General features: G+C 43.4%; 2 protein-coding genes across 2 annotated transcripts in view; both read right to left on the reverse strand.

Annotated features, from left to right (window-relative positions):
- The window catches only part of LOC118776272 (protein FAM102A-like), a 48,534-nt gene extending 45,417 nt beyond the window's left edge, over positions 1–3,117 (reverse strand). The window contains exon 1 of the mRNA XM_036526476.1: positions 2,872–3,117. Coding sequence (XP_036382369.1) covers positions 2,872–3,017 — 146 coding nt within the window. The 5' untranslated portion in view covers positions 3,018–3,117. The remainder of the gene's footprint in view (positions 1–2,871) is intronic.
- Positions 3,118–7,657: 4,540 nt separating this feature from the next.
- On the reverse strand, positions 7,658–9,911 carry naif1 (nuclear apoptosis inducing factor 1). The gene is made up of 3 exons (XM_036528014.1): positions 9,381–9,911; positions 8,848–8,898; positions 7,658–8,163 (listed from the first exon to the last, which is right to left on the reverse strand). The coding sequence occupies exons 1-3, from the start codon at positions 9,820–9,822 to the stop codon at positions 7,688–7,690; spliced, it is 969 nt and encodes a 322-aa protein (XP_036383907.1). The 5' UTR covers positions 9,823–9,911; the 3' UTR covers positions 7,658–7,687.
- Between the last annotated feature and the right edge of the window lie 7,675 nt (positions 9,912–17,586).

Below are 17,586 nucleotides of genomic sequence, written 5' to 3' on the forward strand. Positions count from 1 at the left end.
TCTGCTGCCGGCTTGTGGGGCTCTGAGACACACTGACAAAGCAGACTGCTGCTGCTCCTTGTGCAATTTCAAATCCTCCGTAATCCCGAATCAGGTCCACCCTTGCGGTGAGACATATGTCGGGTCTTCTGCATGCTGTCCCAGAGGGAACGGAAGATATAGCCTGCAGGTGCTAGGCACAGTCTAGCCAACCCTGCTTTGTTTGACTTGGCCTGCGGTTCTGGCATCCAAATTGGGCGGGCCATCTAACAGAGCTCACAGCAGCTCCAATAGCTGTTTGGGTTTTGTGGGAGCGGGTGAACACACGTCAATGGTTCATGCGTTGTCTGCCCGAGGAGGGGCTGACACTGTAGCAAGCAAGCAGGAAGACAGCGTTAGGAAAATTAATGCCACATCATGATAACACTTACACCTATATCTGTCACACAACACAGCTTTGTTTTAAAAAGGGGTAACCCACCAGACTGTTTTTGCAATAGCTGGAGTGCAAAAAAACTCCAAAAGACTGTAAAACGATCTAAGTTTATATATCGCTGGTGTCGACCTGAGGTTTTGGTGCCTCCAAGCAAAGAAAATCCTGAAATTCACTTCAGAAAATGACATTTTCACAAAGATTTATGTGCCATCTACAAGCTGGCGCCATTTCTGCCAAGCAGACTCCTCCCTTCACCAAGCAACAAACTTCAAGATGAACACGGCGACATAGCACAAAGCTCAGTCCCAGACTAGCTGGAAGTGAGAAAACTGAGGCCAGCTGCCAAGCACTGTGGGAGAGCAGTAGCCAGGCCTCCTTCCTCCTCTATGTGAGACACACACACAGTATCAGAGCACCTGAGATGGAGGGGATTCACCACAACACGTATGGACCAATCACTGCCATCTTCCTGCAGCCTTTCGGCTGCTTCAACGCAGTGCAGAGAACTAAGCGTAACCAATGGAAACAAATACTCTGGCTTCTAGAATGTCACAGCCACCCTCCCCATTATGACTTCATTAGGAACCCTGCAGAAAGTGAAACCATATGGAGGGACACTTGACCACTGTTTGATCCTGACTCTCGGGAAATGATCCAGACACTCAAGAAAGAACGTCATGAAAGTTTTGTCTACACCTCACCTGTAAGCTGTTGTTCAAGATCAAAGGCACAGTACATCTGAATCGCGCCTTCATCAAAAGATACCTATGTATTTTAGGGTCTGTAACAGCAGGAGTGAGACTGAAGGTTTAGAACTGGCTTGTTTTCCTGAGCTGTCAGAGTGATATTTTCCAAGCACGACTCACCACTATGGAAGCAAACACAGCCGGTTGTGTCACACTTCAGCTGACTGCTTACGGGAAGCAGGGCACTAATGAGGGGTTCAAGGCAAGCGACAGAAACGAATCTGCAGGTGTCATATGACAGACTGTTGAGATCTTGCCTGGGCTTGCACACTTGCACCTCACAAAAGAGCAGACCGCGGGGCAGGAAGTCAGTTTAAAAAAATCCCCCAAAAATTATCCTCTCCTATCTGAAATCTTCACTTCTGCGTTAGTACAACAATTAACAAAAACACATAAGAATGTCATTAGCAGCCTGCACTTGCAAACTCTGTTGAATTTCAACAGCTGCAAGCAGTGTTTCTTCTGCTACACTCGTGCCATTTCTGCGGTTCATCACCATTTACATGAATGGAGAGACAGAAACCCCATAATGCCAGGTGGACCACCCACATCTCTGTAGACATGAGCTATTAAAATCAGTTACGATGTTACCTCAAGTGGGGACGTTGCTCCCGCCGCATTGTATGGATCTATGTTTCTCTCTTATCGCTCCAGATCCCCCCCACACCCCTCCCACGAACCCATCAGCAGCAGTTCAGCTCCTATTTCACAGCTGAACTTACCCATGATGTATTAATATTTACTACTGTCAATATTACTGTAAATGGGTCACTGTCTCTGTCTTCATATTCTGACCCAGCTTTGTGAATTGACCGGCTCTGCTTGCAACTGCTAGCGAGACGGTAACCGTAGCAAACGCGAGTTAACGTTGCTTTCATATTAGTTAGGTTGGGGAAAACCTTGATGCCAGTCACCTTCGAGGATGAACGATTGCTTTAGATACAGTAGAAAATTTTCTGCACCCTAAAATACGGGAAACCCGTGTCAACATGGCCGAAAACCTGTGGCTCTCGAGTTGCAACCTGAGACCGAGGTGAATGAGCCAGTGGTTCCTATTTAGTACACACATCATGCCAAACGCCCGCAGAACCAGCAATCCCCCACATCCAAAGCATGCGAATATTACCACACACTTAGAGGGTATGTTTGGCTGTAATTATCCCTCTGCACCGTACAAGACAGGGCAAGCACGCAAAATATCAAACAGCTGCGCTAGAAACACCTCCACACCACAGGTTAAACAAATAATCATTTTGTTATCAGTGATGCATTCAGACTCTTTAAATCAATCGCTGCTCTATCCAATCATTGCGATAATCGTTTTGTGCATGTAACGTGGTACCCGTTGCAGAGGTACCAAAGGTGTAGTCGTTGGGGCAATGGTGATAATGTTATTTTTTGCACCGTTCCAGTAAGAATCGCTCCAGTAAGAATACAGGGGTAAAAATATATATTCCCGATGTAAGATGAAGACTGAAACTGTAACTTCGTCTGCTAATAATAATAATAATGATAATAATAAGGGATAATAATGTGAACCTTACACATAGCCTATTTAGTTCGTTACTGATAGCCACATGTAAAACAATGTGACATTTATATGTTCGGCTATCAGAACACAAGCACAGGCAGATGCCGAAGATAAACCTGCAGCTGAGTGCTACCACATCCATTTCCCGCATATTCCCCGAGACGGCAATAATGTTCTACCTGGACGACGCGGTGGCGAAGTCTCCGCCATCCAGCAGTCGGATCTTGCAGAACAGAACTCCATTGACGAAAGGCACAGCAGTCAGCTCCTCCAGAGTAAAATGAGTCTGAAACTTGAACTTCTTTTTCTTCGTTAAAAACGCCATTGATAAAAGTCCTGTGACTGTTTGACTAGTCGATATTTGATGCTGGAAAGTACTTCAAAATAATAATTAAAAATGGCTAAAACAAAAACAGATTTGAAACAAAAGACGATAAAACAAATAAAAATACAGTTAAACAAACAAAAAAACGAGTTTCGCCTTCGTAGCTCAAAAGTCCGAGATGGTTTTAATCAGGAGCTTGGAAATTTTTCTTGAAGGTTCGGTTTTGGTTCAGCATCTCTTAACTGCGCGCTGTGCAGATTTTGTGAAGATCTGTGTCAAAACATAAGTAAACAAGTTTATTATTACGAAAGAAAACGTTATAATAAGTCATTGTCATGCAACAAGTTCAAAATAAACAAATAAATCATACAAACTATATTTCGTAAACTGCTAACACTATAACTTCTACATTTAAACAAACGTTGTTAGTAGCTAGCTAGCTACCGATCATGCGATGCATTTCTACAGCAAGCCAACTGTTAGCTCGAGTTAGCTAGCTAGCTAGACTAATGACCAAAAGGTTCCTTCATCCAAACGCTGTTTTCTCCCGCTTTGTCTTAATTGAATAGCTATCTACATACCTCGGGATCATCCGCCTTACGATTCCGTTTTGTGTCACGTACAAAAAATAATAAAATTCTTGCAATGGTCTTCTCCGGTCATACCGAGGTGCAGCAGAGACACCAGCGCGAATCGACGTTCCCGAGGCAATGCGAGCTAGCTGGGCAACTACAGTCCAAATGGCTAGCTACCCAGTTCCTATTCCACGATAACAATAAGATCGTGTGCAGGTAATTCGCTATCATTCGCCAACGTTGCCAAAAGGATTGATCCCGTTTGTTTAGCTTGGTTAGGCTGAGGGGGGGAAAACTGCGCCGAGGGAAAGACAAATCTTTTCCAGATTTCTTCTTATGCAGCCGAGCGCGTCCCCGAGACCTCAGGGGTGTTTTGGATGAACTGAAAATTGGAAAAGTAAATCAACCTGGTAGCAAAAGACGGGAGGGTATCCCGACACGGCTACTACAGCCGCTCTCACCAACCAGCTAACTGATCTGCACATTTGAGTGCCGAGCGAACAGGCATAAATCCTGCTCCCTGCACACGAAAACTCGCTAAGCGCCGCCTACATGTCACTAACGCGTCACTAACGCGGTATGGTTTCTTGCGTGAAACCCTCTGTCCACGTAGTGCAGGGTCCCGGGTTCGGTATCTATAAATCATTACGCAGGTCGTTATTAAAATGGAAATATTTGATCTGATTGGTCAATCGATCCACTGTGGTCCGATGGGTAAGATTCTAAATATGGAGGCACTATTCAGATTCAGTTGAAGGCCCTCCAACTGGTAAAATAAACTGTGATAGTACTTAAATGTCCGTTATAAAATCAGTCAGGCTTACTTTCAAAATTTACTGCTCCTTGCGTAATATCACAACATACATTGCATATACAGACGCAGTGCTACATTATCACAACATATAGCTGCGATATTGATATTGATACGACGCGAAAACATGTGGTTTATACAAAATTTTTAGTAGCTGAAGAAAATATCCCTCAACAGAAAAGGCACCACAGTAAGTTACTCTGATGACAAGATATTTTTTCTGTAGCCTAGGCAGTTTATTTTTTTTCAGTTCAAACACTTGATCTATACAAAATTTTTACTAGCTAAGGAAAATATCCCTGAACTAGAGGACAGTACAGTATCTTACTGACAAAATATCTTTCTCTGTAAGCAGTTTCCATTTTTCAGTTCAGTATTGTTCAAAGTAACAGTCAGTTGCTATCTTAATCTGTGGGAGTTTTTATTTGTCCTTTACTGTTCACAAACCCCAAAAAGGGTGATTTCATAAGCGCTGGCACTGGAGAAATTTATACGATGCGGAGAATGGGAAAATGGACCAGGTAGTGAACTACACCAATCCACGTAGACCGTGATGACCCGGCCGTATCTTATTTTACCACAGGCTGATTCAAAGCTATATGATGAAACGTTCCGTTTTAATCAACATAGTATGTTCATTATTCATTTAAAGAATCGTAAGCAGGAGTCTAATGCCCATATTTTGTTAAATGAGGTTCATTTCAACGTACAAGTCATGAGGCTTGGGAGCAGTAGAATATGCTGACAACGTATGGTTTCTAATCACATAATTGGTAAATAATGATCCGCATGGCCATGCTGTAAAGTTTAATGTACAATGTTTGATAAGAGCTAAATCCTGCCAAGCCTGCCTCGTTAAAGGCCACCTACGAATCGAGTAGCAAAAGAAAGGTGTTAAATGCAATTTTATTCTGGTGTATAGTGCCCTCTCCCGTTGAGAGATGGAAGTGCCACCCTTTTGACATTGTCATAAGGTTGGGTGCACCACATCTGTGGTTACCAGTTCTAGCTTAAGCTTGACATAAACGCCACGTGCACAAAAGCAAAACTGTAGGTAGGTACGGTCTTTCCTTCAGCAGCGTTTGCTGCGGTTGTTTTAACGGGACGGCCGTAAATCAATTAATCGTTTAATCAACCAGCCACTCACTTTAAACCGAACTATCGATCATTTAATCAATCAGTCGTTTAATAAATCAATCCGGCGTTCAATCAACGACGTAATCAGAGTAATGTGTTTAGCTCCGTTTAACACTCTTCCCAACTGAGTTGATACAGAGCACTGGGGAACACATATACATTATTTCGTACCCTTTATTACTTTAGTAGCATGCACATCTAACGTCAATCTATATCAAAATGTTTAGAAAGGGTAAAACACATCCGATCAGAAAATACGTACAGTACACTACTGTCTTTGTGTAATGAGAAAATGGGAGCATTTCTAATGAGAACCACAGGTCTCCCACATGCGTGAACAGGTGCTTAATCTGCAGCCCTTAACAGCGTTCTTTGCATTATTTGTTTTTGATCGACTTTATTTAAAAATAGTTCGCAACACTTGAATCCAGGGCGTTGGATACCTGGCCAGGATTAACCAGATTCAGCACAATAAGATATGTTTTACTGTAATAAACCACAATTTTATGATAAACTGTGGTTTAACAGGACAGGGGTTAATCATCTTATGTATCTTTACATCATACTGTATTGTTGTATATCACAATAGTCTCTAGTACATCTTGATAAATTATGGTTTTCTACACTAGACCTTGGTTTACTATGAAAAATCATGGATTATATTATGTTTCCTTCAATATGTTGTGGTTTACCATAATTAATCTTTCATCAATGCATAAGAAAATCTGAATGTAAAAATAAAACATGGTTTACAAAGAAACATCATGTTGACCGTATCAATCCCTGGTTTACAATTAAGAAGAACTGGATTGTGCTAGCCATTAATTTCCTCGTTGACCATAGTAATATATTTTAAAACATAACATAACCAGTTACCTGTTCTTAAAAAATGGTTACTCCTCACAGAGTTTTATGGAATTATATTTGTTGATATCATCCTAATAATACACAGATTTAAGGATCCTGACCTGATTAGGGAAATGTTATTTCTTGATTTACCTTTTATTATGGGTAGATTATATACAATGCATATATTACATACAGTATAGATATTTTCTTGTTTGTTCTGCCTTACCTGTTGCCCTATATTGCAGCAAACCAGAGGGTGAAGGCAATATTTGTTATCTCCATATTTGTTGCAGACAACTATGCCTTAAATCACAAAGTAAGCAAATTTTACTGCTGTTGAAAATAAGATGGCAGTTAGCAATGCGAACAGTGCTTTATCATTTTTAATTAGCTACCTCACACGCCGTGCCATTTTGAGGATGCCTTTATGTTGTGCAAATATGAATCCAAATATATTTATGTACCACCTCATATTTTTTGTACATTTGTTTTTTAAGCATTCCTTAAGCATGCTTAGTGGGAACACTTAAGTGTTTCATTAAGAGAGAGATCAACTGAATAACTGCATTTATTTAGTTCAAAAGAAAAAAAAAACATAGAAAATCAAATACCTCTATCAAAATATCTTTGAATTTCTACATATTTTTATAACTGTTACATATATCAATGCTGAGCAGGTTGTGAAACAGGTAATGCATTGTATCATTCATACAGAATACGTTCACTGATTTCCTGTGCACTGTTTTCATTAATCAGTAACAGATGGTACGTGTGATATTGGTGTACATTTTTCTTCAATGTGTAGCAGAAAATAATTGCCAAGAAAAGTATACAGGTGTTGTTAACAACACTATGTATCAGTATAAATTAGGCTAACATGTTTCAGTGATGTTCTGAACTCAAAATGAAATTCAACCTTATTTTATTCTGCAATTTAATGTATTTTAAATCATTTATTGGCTTACCACATAAATAGAATACTTCACTTTAAAAAGTTAGCCAATTATACCACACCTTTTTAAGGGCACTGAAAATAAAGCAACTTCTTTTTTTTACCTTGAAACCTCACAACAGACCAACCTAAGCACATAAGAAATCATACTGTATTACAGTACTTAATAAAAACACAGTCTCACTTCAAATGTGTGTAACAACAGTCATAACTTAATTTTTCAAGCTTTTACACGGTGATGTGTTTCCATAGATTCCTTTCATATTTCCCTTTTCCGGGTCCACTGTCCTAGACACCGGCCTTTTTGTCTGTCCCCCCTCCGCCTCCCCGCTCTCCGCCTTGGTGCCTAATTGCCATCCTCCGCCTGCTGTGGGGGGTTGGGCTTGGGGTCCCCGCCATCCGACAGGGGCCCCGCAGCGGAGCTGTTGGCGGTGCTCTGGAGAAACTTCCGGAAGTCCTTGAGGGCGGGGCGGAGCATCTGTATGAGGGCGATGAGGGCAGCCTGCGTGCCCTCCAGCGCCTGGGCCTGCCGTTCCTGGGCGCAGGCCTGGGCCTCCTGGGAGCGGCGGATCATCTGCAGCAGGTCATTCTGGTTCTCCAGGTGCTGGGCGATCTCCCGCACGTGCAGGTTGGTCACCCGCTGCTCCTGCAGCAGCTTGGCCGAATTGAGGGCGATGCGGCTCTTCAGCTCCTGAGGCTTGATGGAGCACTCCGCCTGGGCCGTCAGCATCTCCACCGGCGTCTCCGTGGTGACGGCGACGGGAGTCTCGGTCGTGCAGTACTCCACCACCCCCTCCTCCAGAGTGTGGTAAGTGGTTTCTGCTGTAGTTACACAGAGGAGAAACCCAATAACACATCAGGGGCACAAACATAAGCCTAAGGGTCTTTGCTAGCTTTCAATTACCATTGGGGCGGCAGTGTGGCATAGTGGTTAAGGAGCAGGCCTTGTAACCGAAAGGTTGCCTAAAGGTCCCCACGGTGGCACAGCTGCTGTACCCTTGGATAAGGTACTTAATCCACAATTGCCTCAGTAAATATCCAGCTGTATAAATGGGGAACATTGTAGAAGAAAACCTGTAACCAATGTACGTTGCTCTGGATAAGAGCATCTGCTAAATGCCAATCATGTAATGTAATGTAAATTTTCCCATTCAAACCAAAATGTTCAACTTCACTAGAACACGTTTTGCTGACACTTAGCACATGCACATACATGCAAAACTTCAGAATTTCATAGTCTGCACTTTCATAAGTCATAGTGTATTATAAATTTTATGTTGCTTCAAAGTAACATCAAGATACATTCAGTACTTCAGTAAACTGGGTCATAAATAACAATAAAGGCTTAAACAGTTTCACCGAAGGCTATGACAAAACTGTGGGCAACTTCATAGCCAATCAGTAGACTGAATGCTCACTACCAGTACCTATACAGGGAGCTACCTGGCTGATTGACAAATGTTACAACAACACTAACAATACGACAACTGTTATAAAGATGCTTACCTTCTAGTGTTTTCTGTACCTCGCAGGCCGCAGCAGAAGCAGTCTGAATGTCTGTGAGTTAAATATACAGCGCAACAATTACTTATCTTACACGGGAAAGTTTCTACGCTACCTTCGTAAATACTGTCCAATCAAAAACTGCTCCGCCCCCAACGAACGAAAAACTCCTAGGGGCGTGTCGCTGTAAGAGCGAGACTGTTTTAATATTGGTTGCGCGGGATTTTATGAGAATTTTACAGCAAACGGTGATCATTGTAGTTCAAGAGATACACAGTGGGGCTATACGCAACAGTGGGTTGTCAGAGCAAAACATGTATAGTCACATACAATCAGGTTGCAACTGTATGTCTCATCGTTCATGTTTCAGTGCAATTCAACAGGATATACATTTGTTCTGCTCGTAAACATCCTAACAATGAACATGACTTGATCGTTTTAAAATTTGCGGTGCCGCTCACAAACTTCTGCGAAACGCGACGCGCTGTGTCCAACATCCGCTGACTTAACCTGGCGAGCAGTGACAGCGAACTTACTCTGCGTTAGTGTCACAGTGGTAGCCGAGCTCATGGGCACTGGCACGGTAATCTCGGTGCCACCATCCCCTGCAGGTAGGCTGATGATCGTCGCCTCTCCCAGGAGGTTACAGATCCGCTGTTGCATGGAAGTGAGGATGACGGGGACCGAGGTACAGTCGCCAGTCCCCTCCATAGCCGCCCGTGCCTGGGCCACCTTCCGCCGGACCTCGGTCTTCAGGTCGGACCACTTCTTCTTTACCTCGGCGAGTTCTCGCTGACAGGTAGTTACGGCGTTGACTCTCTTCAGTATCTCTACCCATGCGTTGTTTTTGGTGATGTGAGTGACTCCAGCATTGAAGTGGTTAACTAGTATGTGCTTTTGTTTCTCCATTTCCTCCACTATAATTTCCACCTCCCTTTCCGAGAAATTCATTTTTCTCTTTTTGGCCTGGGATGCCATATTAATTAGAAATTACTCTTTTTAAAGAATAAATGTGCGTAGTATACGCAAAAATAGTAGGGTTTTCTCAATAGAACTGCGCAACGTAATGGCTTCTAGAATCGACTTCTTCCTCCTGCAACAACGCTTACGCCCGTAATGGCCCAAATCCCGCCTTTTCAGGCACGCCACATTCTCATTGGCTGCATCCTGGAGGTCGAGCACAATGTCGGCATTACTATTGGTGGATATTAAAATCAATCACGCGTAACGTAGGTGCCGTACAAACTAACGCGTCAGGAGGGAGACAACTGGAGAAACCATTTTCGGCAGCAAGAAGTGTTGAATGTATTTATGTGATTAAATGTGTATTTTATTCATGTGTTAATATTGTAGACTGCGTTTCCACAGTGACGGATTTTGTCATATTTTTCAGGATTCCATATTAATATCAATAGCTTTCAATTTAAATTTATTTACTTTTTAGGAGAAAATTCTGTCGAATAGGACGACTGAATCGAGTCGTATCTAACTGTGGGCGCATGCAATCATATCCGTTAAAATACTGTCTCGTTAATGTTACAAATATCAAACTACACGAAACATTACTGCTGTTTTTGTCTTTCACGAGCCGAATATGTGTCCATGTTTGGTTACCAAAAATAATTCATGTCAAACTGATCATGTTAATCTGTGTAGTGATGTGACGTTGCAAGGCCATGTGCACTGTACCGTAATATTTGTCCAAATTTACATTGACGACGTTTACAAATAATATTCGCAAGGGGGCGCAAGAACACAGATGTTCGTTGGAGTTACGTGAAATGAGTAAAAGTAGAGTCTTCTTTCGATGTATTTTTCTTAACAAGGAAAGGCTTTATTTCAGCTACATGTAGGAGTAGATTACTGTAACTACTTGAGTTTCAGACGTTTTATATACATTTAGTCTAAGTGAGAGAGTTTTTTATTGTTAGACATCAGTTTTTAATTACTAGCAACTTGTTGCAAATGGTATTTGCCAATGATCTCAGATAAGCATGCTGAGAAGTAATAGTCCGTTTACCAGCTAGTTAACAAATAGGGTCCCTTGATACCTGTAAACTAAGCTAAGATCATCCTATTCCTGAAATGAGTTCAGAAGATTCTGGCAAAGCAAACTGATTCCACAAATCCTAACCTGGCCATGCACATGTGGCCAATAGTTCTGGGAAAGGACTCGATTTGGCCCTGATTTATACAGACAACTTTTAACTGAGGTTTCCAGAAAAAGAACACATTCAGATTAAAAGACGGATTGAAATGTATGCAGTTAAGGGAAAAAAAGAAACCGTGGGAGAAGAGCAGCGTTGAGTGGGGTGTACCCTAGGGCTGCTGTGTTTGCCTGTTGAGATAGATCCAGGGAGCAAGATTCAAGGGGGGTGGGGGGGGCTCTCCAAAAATACCCTGTAGCTCAGTGCTTACTCAGTGACTTTGCAGAGGTGGCGTTGCCACGGTTACCTTGGCAGATGGAGTGGCATGAAAGAGGAAAAGAAAACTATGTGATGTCATCATAATGTTCCAATCGGTAGATTTCTGTGTAATGATGGAAAATTAAGGTGCCCGTCCCCTTATATTTTCAATGCCAATGAATTAATATGTTTGGATTTGCTTTTCCTTCTGTTCTTTTGGCTTTGGAGGATCTGTGGCTGCAGTGAGGATGCATGTTTTAGGGGACAGATTTGTACAACCAGAGCCTTAGTGTCTAAACACAGGATGCAAGACAGGGAAGCTACACAACAGTTCTCAGCTAGGTGACCTTTCGCTCTGCTAGTGTTCCTCCACATCTCCCTTTTGTCATGTGTAAAACTGGATGTAGAAGTTGTAGAAGTTGCTTCAGATACAATATTCATGACTTAATAAGGTGCACGTCACACTGACTTTACCATTTAGATCTTCTTGATCATTTCCATGCCGATTTACTAAATTCATTGAGTCTGTTGTAACACCTGTGGAAGCCAGACCTTGACCAACCAACACTGACTTTTCTCTGAAGCCTTACTGCAGCGGGAAACAGCATTAGCTGGTCTGAAAATTCCCCTCTCTCTGACAGTGTCCTTAGGCCCTGAGTCACAGCTTGAACAGAGAGAGCTGAAATTCTGGATGTCCCCTGATGCAGGGCCGGCCAGGATGTAGCAGTGTCAGAGCCTGCGACTATGGAGGGGGCTCTGGCTCTGGTTGGCTCGCCGATGCAGAGTCAAAGGCTTAAGGGCTTGATTACATAAGCAGCTTCGGGGGACAGAATAAACTTTACTCTCTGTTGTGTCTTTCTCAACCTGCATTCCTCTCTCTCTCGATTATGACAAAGCAGGCATCAATGCTGTTCTCTGTCTCATGTCTCAGTGCATTTTGGGAAGACCTACTGCAGTGACACCCCCCCCGTCTTGCAGGTTTTCAGGAATGGGCGTTGTGAGGGGCAAAACAATAGTGTAAGCGCCGGAAGGTGTGTGGGATTATGGGAGGGCTAGGGGCCTAGTAACCTGAATCCAGACAGGAGTGTAGAGAGGGGCAGGACTGATGTGCCGATGGTGAAGCATAGCGCCCCCAACGGGTATAGCAAGATGCAAACTGCAGCCGTGCATGTAGGTCCAATCACACACTGCCATCTGAAGAAACATAGACATGAATCTTTTAGTGACAAACCAAATAATTCTGTGCACATGAGCTAAAAGGAGAGGCTGGTAAATGAGAGAGTAACTCAGCTCAGATTCAGTATGGTCATGGCGCCAAAAGGTAAAAACAGGTAATAGAGTGTTGTAGGCCGTTGGGGTGAAGGTAAAGAATATTAATGTGTCACATGCACTGGGCTAGGGAGGTGAGCTCAATCCTGTGTATGTTGTTGTGTCAGTGTATTGTAGACATTAGATCTTGACAGATGACAGTGTGACTTATATAGGTTGCAGTTTTGTCCATTCATACAGCTGGATATATACCGAAGTGATTGTGGGTTAAGTGCTTTGCCCAAGGGTACAACAGCATTGTCCCAACAGGGAATCAAACCAGCAACCTTTCAGTTATGAGCCCTGCTCCTCACCTCTGTGCCGCACTGCTGCCTGCTAGCCAGTTCTCTCAATTGTGTTTCACTTTGTTTCGGTTTCTCACTTTAATGTACAAGTTATTCTGTCATCAGAAGGAACACAACGATGATTTATGTTCATCCATCATGTTTGAGTGTTTTTATCTTGGACTAGACATTCATATATCTGAGACCCACCATTAGGCATGGACCTATTAGAGCATCTCATCCTGCATTGTGGTATTGTGCGGTTTGCTTTTTAAGCGGTGCAAAATGGGCCATGATGGAAGGCCGGGCAGTTTGCCCGTCTTTGTAGGGGAGCTTGATGTCCTTCAGAACGTTCACATGCTGTGATGTTCCAGGACTGAATTCTCAGAGACCGGTTGTTCAGTTGCCTCCCGTGGTGTTGGAGGTGGGCAGAAAATCACTGGTCATCAAAGCTCACATTGTGCAGAACTGTTTCTCACCTCGCTCTCGTCTTTTCCTCAGTTAATGACACTTCTCACCCTTTCACCTTAATCGGGGCAGAGAACATTCTGTATTCTGTGCTTTTCTCTACAAAAGTGTCAAAAAGCATCATGAGTCATTCCTATCCATCGTTTGAGGATTTGGTACAAAAAAAAAATACCCTTCATGCTCAAGAGTGTAGCGGTGCTTTTAGTGCCAAATTGTTTTCAAGGTAGCCTTTCACGGTGGCCCACAGTTATGTCACCTTCAATGACAAAATCCAAGGCCGCACTTTAAGCATCTGAAGTCTGGAAGCAGGGGTTCTGGGATTTGCCCTCCTCATTCTAAGCCGTGATGGCCTGGCTGGTATGGGTCTGAGTCGTGACTCACTACAACTTTTAACTGTGTTTGTTAACAGGTCACAGGGTGATCTCGGGTCTGCCTGTCCATATTTTAATAGGTATGGAGCTGTGTGAATTTATACGCATCGCCACGGGGGTGCGACCTGGGTCCCGGTAAGGGATGGGGTGTTGCGTCAGGACAGTGTCTGACCGGTTATTTATAGCTGCACTCTGCAGAGCGGGGCCCCATGCTCCAGCTCAGGGGGGATTGAAAGATTGCCAGCCACGGTTTCAGAGGGATGCGCATTGCCCCCTCTGAGCTATAATTACAGAGAGATGGGCTTTCACGGGAATCCAGTCAAGTGGCAGCTGACCCAGGGAAAGCCGGTCCAGTCTGGCTCCAGTGATATTGGAGCACCCGCTCTGTTCTGGCAAACCCAGCACTGAGCTGCTCTGTAGGTGAGAATCTGCTGCAGGGGGTTACAGCCAAAGCCAGAATTAATCCAACAACAAATGGCGTTATAAAGGGGAAAGTGGTGTGTGAGTTTTTACATGCAGATCTTCACCTACGTTTTCACCTGGTCAGGTTGCACAAGATAACTTGTGATAGGACTTGAAGGGTGTTGTGCTCGCACTCACAGGTTTGGGAGAGTTGTTAGCCTGGTCTGCACTGTTGCCCATTCAGTTTGAATGTATACACTTCTGTTCTTTTTTTGCTGGATGTCGCTCTGGATAAGAGCATCTGCTAATGAATGTACTTCAATGTTATGTACATTTTGAGAATCAGACATCCAAGCTTACGAAAGAAGAATGACTGCAGAAAATGGCCAGTTAAAATGCCAGATGCCACATGAGTGGACCCACTCTGCAGATATTCACAGGAGTTGACACCATAACCTGGCTGACGGCCATAACGATGCCTTCTGAGAGCGCAGAGAAATGGCAGCTCCTGAGCCCAGAATAAACGAGGTAAACAAGAGAGAACTCAAGGCGTTTTATCAATGCAGGTGCGGAGCGGCAGGCGCTGAGGGTTACACAATCTGTGCCTTCTGGCGGGGCCCCCTTCCTCTGGAGGTAGAAGAAGCATCGATCGCTCTGATTATTGTCTCCGGTGTTCCGCTGATAAGATGTCCCCTGATCCTGCCGCGCTGATTGGTGCGCACCTTACTGTGCCGATAATTACATAAATGGAGGCTATAAAAAGAGGGGCAGGAAATTAAAAAAAAACAAAACATCAACAGTTTGTCCTTTTCAGAATCAAAATCAATTTTTCCACCCTGTTAACCTCTACCCTCATGCCATAAATGTTTTCAATACACTGCAGGGTGCTAGTTGTGGCCTGTGATCTGGGCTCATTAAAACAAACAGCAGGGCCCTGCTGTGCTCCCTGCCACAGAGGCCGACCTTGCGTTAAGGGTGCCGTTGTTTGCTGTTGTTAATGAACAACCCTCTGCCCCCAGCCCCTGATCCTGTGTACCCGTATCCTGTTTTGATACGATGCGTAAGTAACTGTCGTTACGTCTTGTTTGTTCCATCCAGATGATGCGTGCTCACGTAGGAGGAGGACCTTGCCTCTTTACAGATCGCTGCTGTTCAGATAGAGGAACGTGCCACACATGAAAATGACTTTAAAAATTTCCCACAATGCACCCTTCTCATGGTTTCTCAAAAACAAGCTGTTGATTATGTAAGAGAGAGCAGTGGGGTACTTTCAATCATATTTAACCTTTGATTCCCTTAAAAAAGTAAACAATTGATGTTATTAGGTTTAAGTTTTAATCCTCCTGCTCAAAGTCCTGATAACCACATTAGTGAAGAAAAATAACAAGTTAAATCAGCATACAGACTGAGCGTGAATTTGGGATCAAAGTCAATGGGAATGTTATTTTACGATGTTTATGCCCTCTACATGAACTGAATTTTATCATTTTAACTGCAACCAAAATACTCACTTTCATGCCTGTAAGTCACTGATTTGCTGGGTTATTCTCTGAAACATAGTTGAATATTGTGGGAACAAAAACAACCTGGAAGGGAAAGAGTATCAACTTGACTTGGTGGCGTCAGTAAAAGCCTGTTTTTGATCAATATGAACTTTGCAGCTGGTAGCACCGTTGTCAGTTGGCGTGTATGCCCTAAGATCTCAAGGTTAGGGGTTCAATAGTCAACTGAGTCATAGCAACAACTTTCATAATGAATACAGTGTTTCTCTGTGTAGCACTCAGAATTACCAAGACTTGTTGGGTATAACGGCCATGCAAAGCATTGACATCTTATCCAGGGAGGCTTTAAGGACAAGATGTTTCACACTACTGAAATCATGATAGGTTTAGGCCCCCATAAATCGTCCTGGCTTAGCCTTTTTTTATTTTCTGGTTTCTTTGTTGGCTGAGCTTCCAGTAACCTGTCAGATTTGAATGTACCTCTTGATCAGTACGAGGTCAGGATGTTGAAACGCGGGTGAGATCTTTGAACTGGATCCTGGATCATGTGCAGAGGTGCAGGTCGAAAAGGCCAGTAAAAGTGTTTTGTTACAAAGAAAGCGGCCCCTTGTCAACACAGGAACTCTCTTGCGTCTTTACCTCCCCTTCCAGTTGCCACCTTGGCTTACATGCAGTGGCATGTCCCCTCAAGGCACAGCATGAAGCTGACATTTACTCACTCGCTTTCACTATTTGCGCGCTGGCGCGGTTCGCAGTGCTGGGAGAGCCCGACTATCTCACATGGCCTTTAGCTAGGGCCGTACTACGCCAGCACCGGTTGCGGTGCATCCTTGTGACCGTCCTATAATTAGCAGCTCGAGGGAAACGGGAGCTCCAAACACACACACACACACACACACACACACACACACACACACACACACACACACACCCTCTCGCCTCACCCCCGTGGTGGGTGACACACATGAGGATTCAGGTGTTCTGCCAAGAGGACGAACCCCCCCTGACCTGTCCCATGAAATGTAACTCCTGGGAACATGGTCGCACGTACTGTATGCTGTATCTCAGCTGGCGACACACTAATCAAACCAGGTTTAGGACATATTCATTGCCCGCAGGCACCTGTCATAATTCAGCTTGGACATTAAATCTCCTGGCAATGCCTTAGCTAAAGGTCAGATCCCTCAGCGGCAGCACTCTCTGGTGCATTTTTGCTGTCTAACGTCTGCAGTCCAAGCCAAGCCTGACCACACAGAATGCACAAAAAGTATATGGCAGTTATGGTGTGGGCAGTCTTTCTTAATTACCTATAAAAATAGCTTCAAACTGCAGGTTTAATAGCTTGTGCTATTCACAGGGCAGTTGCCGTGAGCCCTCAGTGAAAGTCATGCCATTCCCATCCTACCAGCTACGTGCAGCAGTTCTTTCACTCTTGTTTGACCTCAGTTAACTGCTTGTAAGGAATATGGGGATTGTAATGACTTAAATCTAAACATTAAATTTGAACAGAGGATTGAAAGTTGAAAGAAACACTAGGGATCTCCAATAAAGTGTTTTAGAAAATCCTGCCAAAAGTGTCAGTGTTGCTGACCTTTTATATTGTATGTCTTTGTATTTGGTTACTAGATGCAGAAGACTAGGTGAAACTGCAATACAATAGGCTGTTGAATTTGAAATGGGCAAATCTGTTTGAGAAATAAAAACTGAACTGAAAATTTGTGATGAAAATCATATTAAGATAGTGCAGATAAAGAAACTGATTCAAAATGGCTGAAAGTGAAACTGGGGTGATTATACTGCGGCTGTATTTTACTCCTGTTTGACAGCATCTTGGCTTAGCTTGTTCGTGAAGTAAGGCAGAGTTGTGTGTGAGACCTCGTCTGTAGCCACAGCTTTATCCAGTGCATAGATTATCCTCAGCGACATCTGCGCTGTGGATACTTAAAACTGATTTTCTGCTTCTGCCAACACATCTGATTTTAGCATCTGAGTTTAAAACTTG

This window comes from Megalops cyprinoides, chromosome 4 (genome assembly GCF_013368585.1).
Source record: "Megalops cyprinoides isolate fMegCyp1 chromosome 4, fMegCyp1.pri, whole genome shotgun sequence".
Classification (NCBI taxonomy): Eukaryota; Metazoa; Chordata; class Actinopteri; order Elopiformes; family Megalopidae; genus Megalops; species Megalops cyprinoides.

Bases quoted from the DNA above. Each gene is read 5' to 3' on its own strand.
- naif1 (XM_036528014.1), bottom strand. From the start codon at position 9,822: ATGGCATCCCAGGCCAAAAAGAGAAAAATGAATTTCTCGGAAAGGGAG. The intron at 8,899-9,380 runs GTAAGTTCGCTG...TTTAACTCACAG, and splicing joins CACTGTGACACTAACGCAGA to ACATTCAGACTGCTTCTGCT. The intron at 8,164-8,847 runs GTAAGCATCTTT...GTGTAACTACAG, and splicing joins GGTACAGAAAACACTAGAAG to CAGAAACCACTTACCACACT.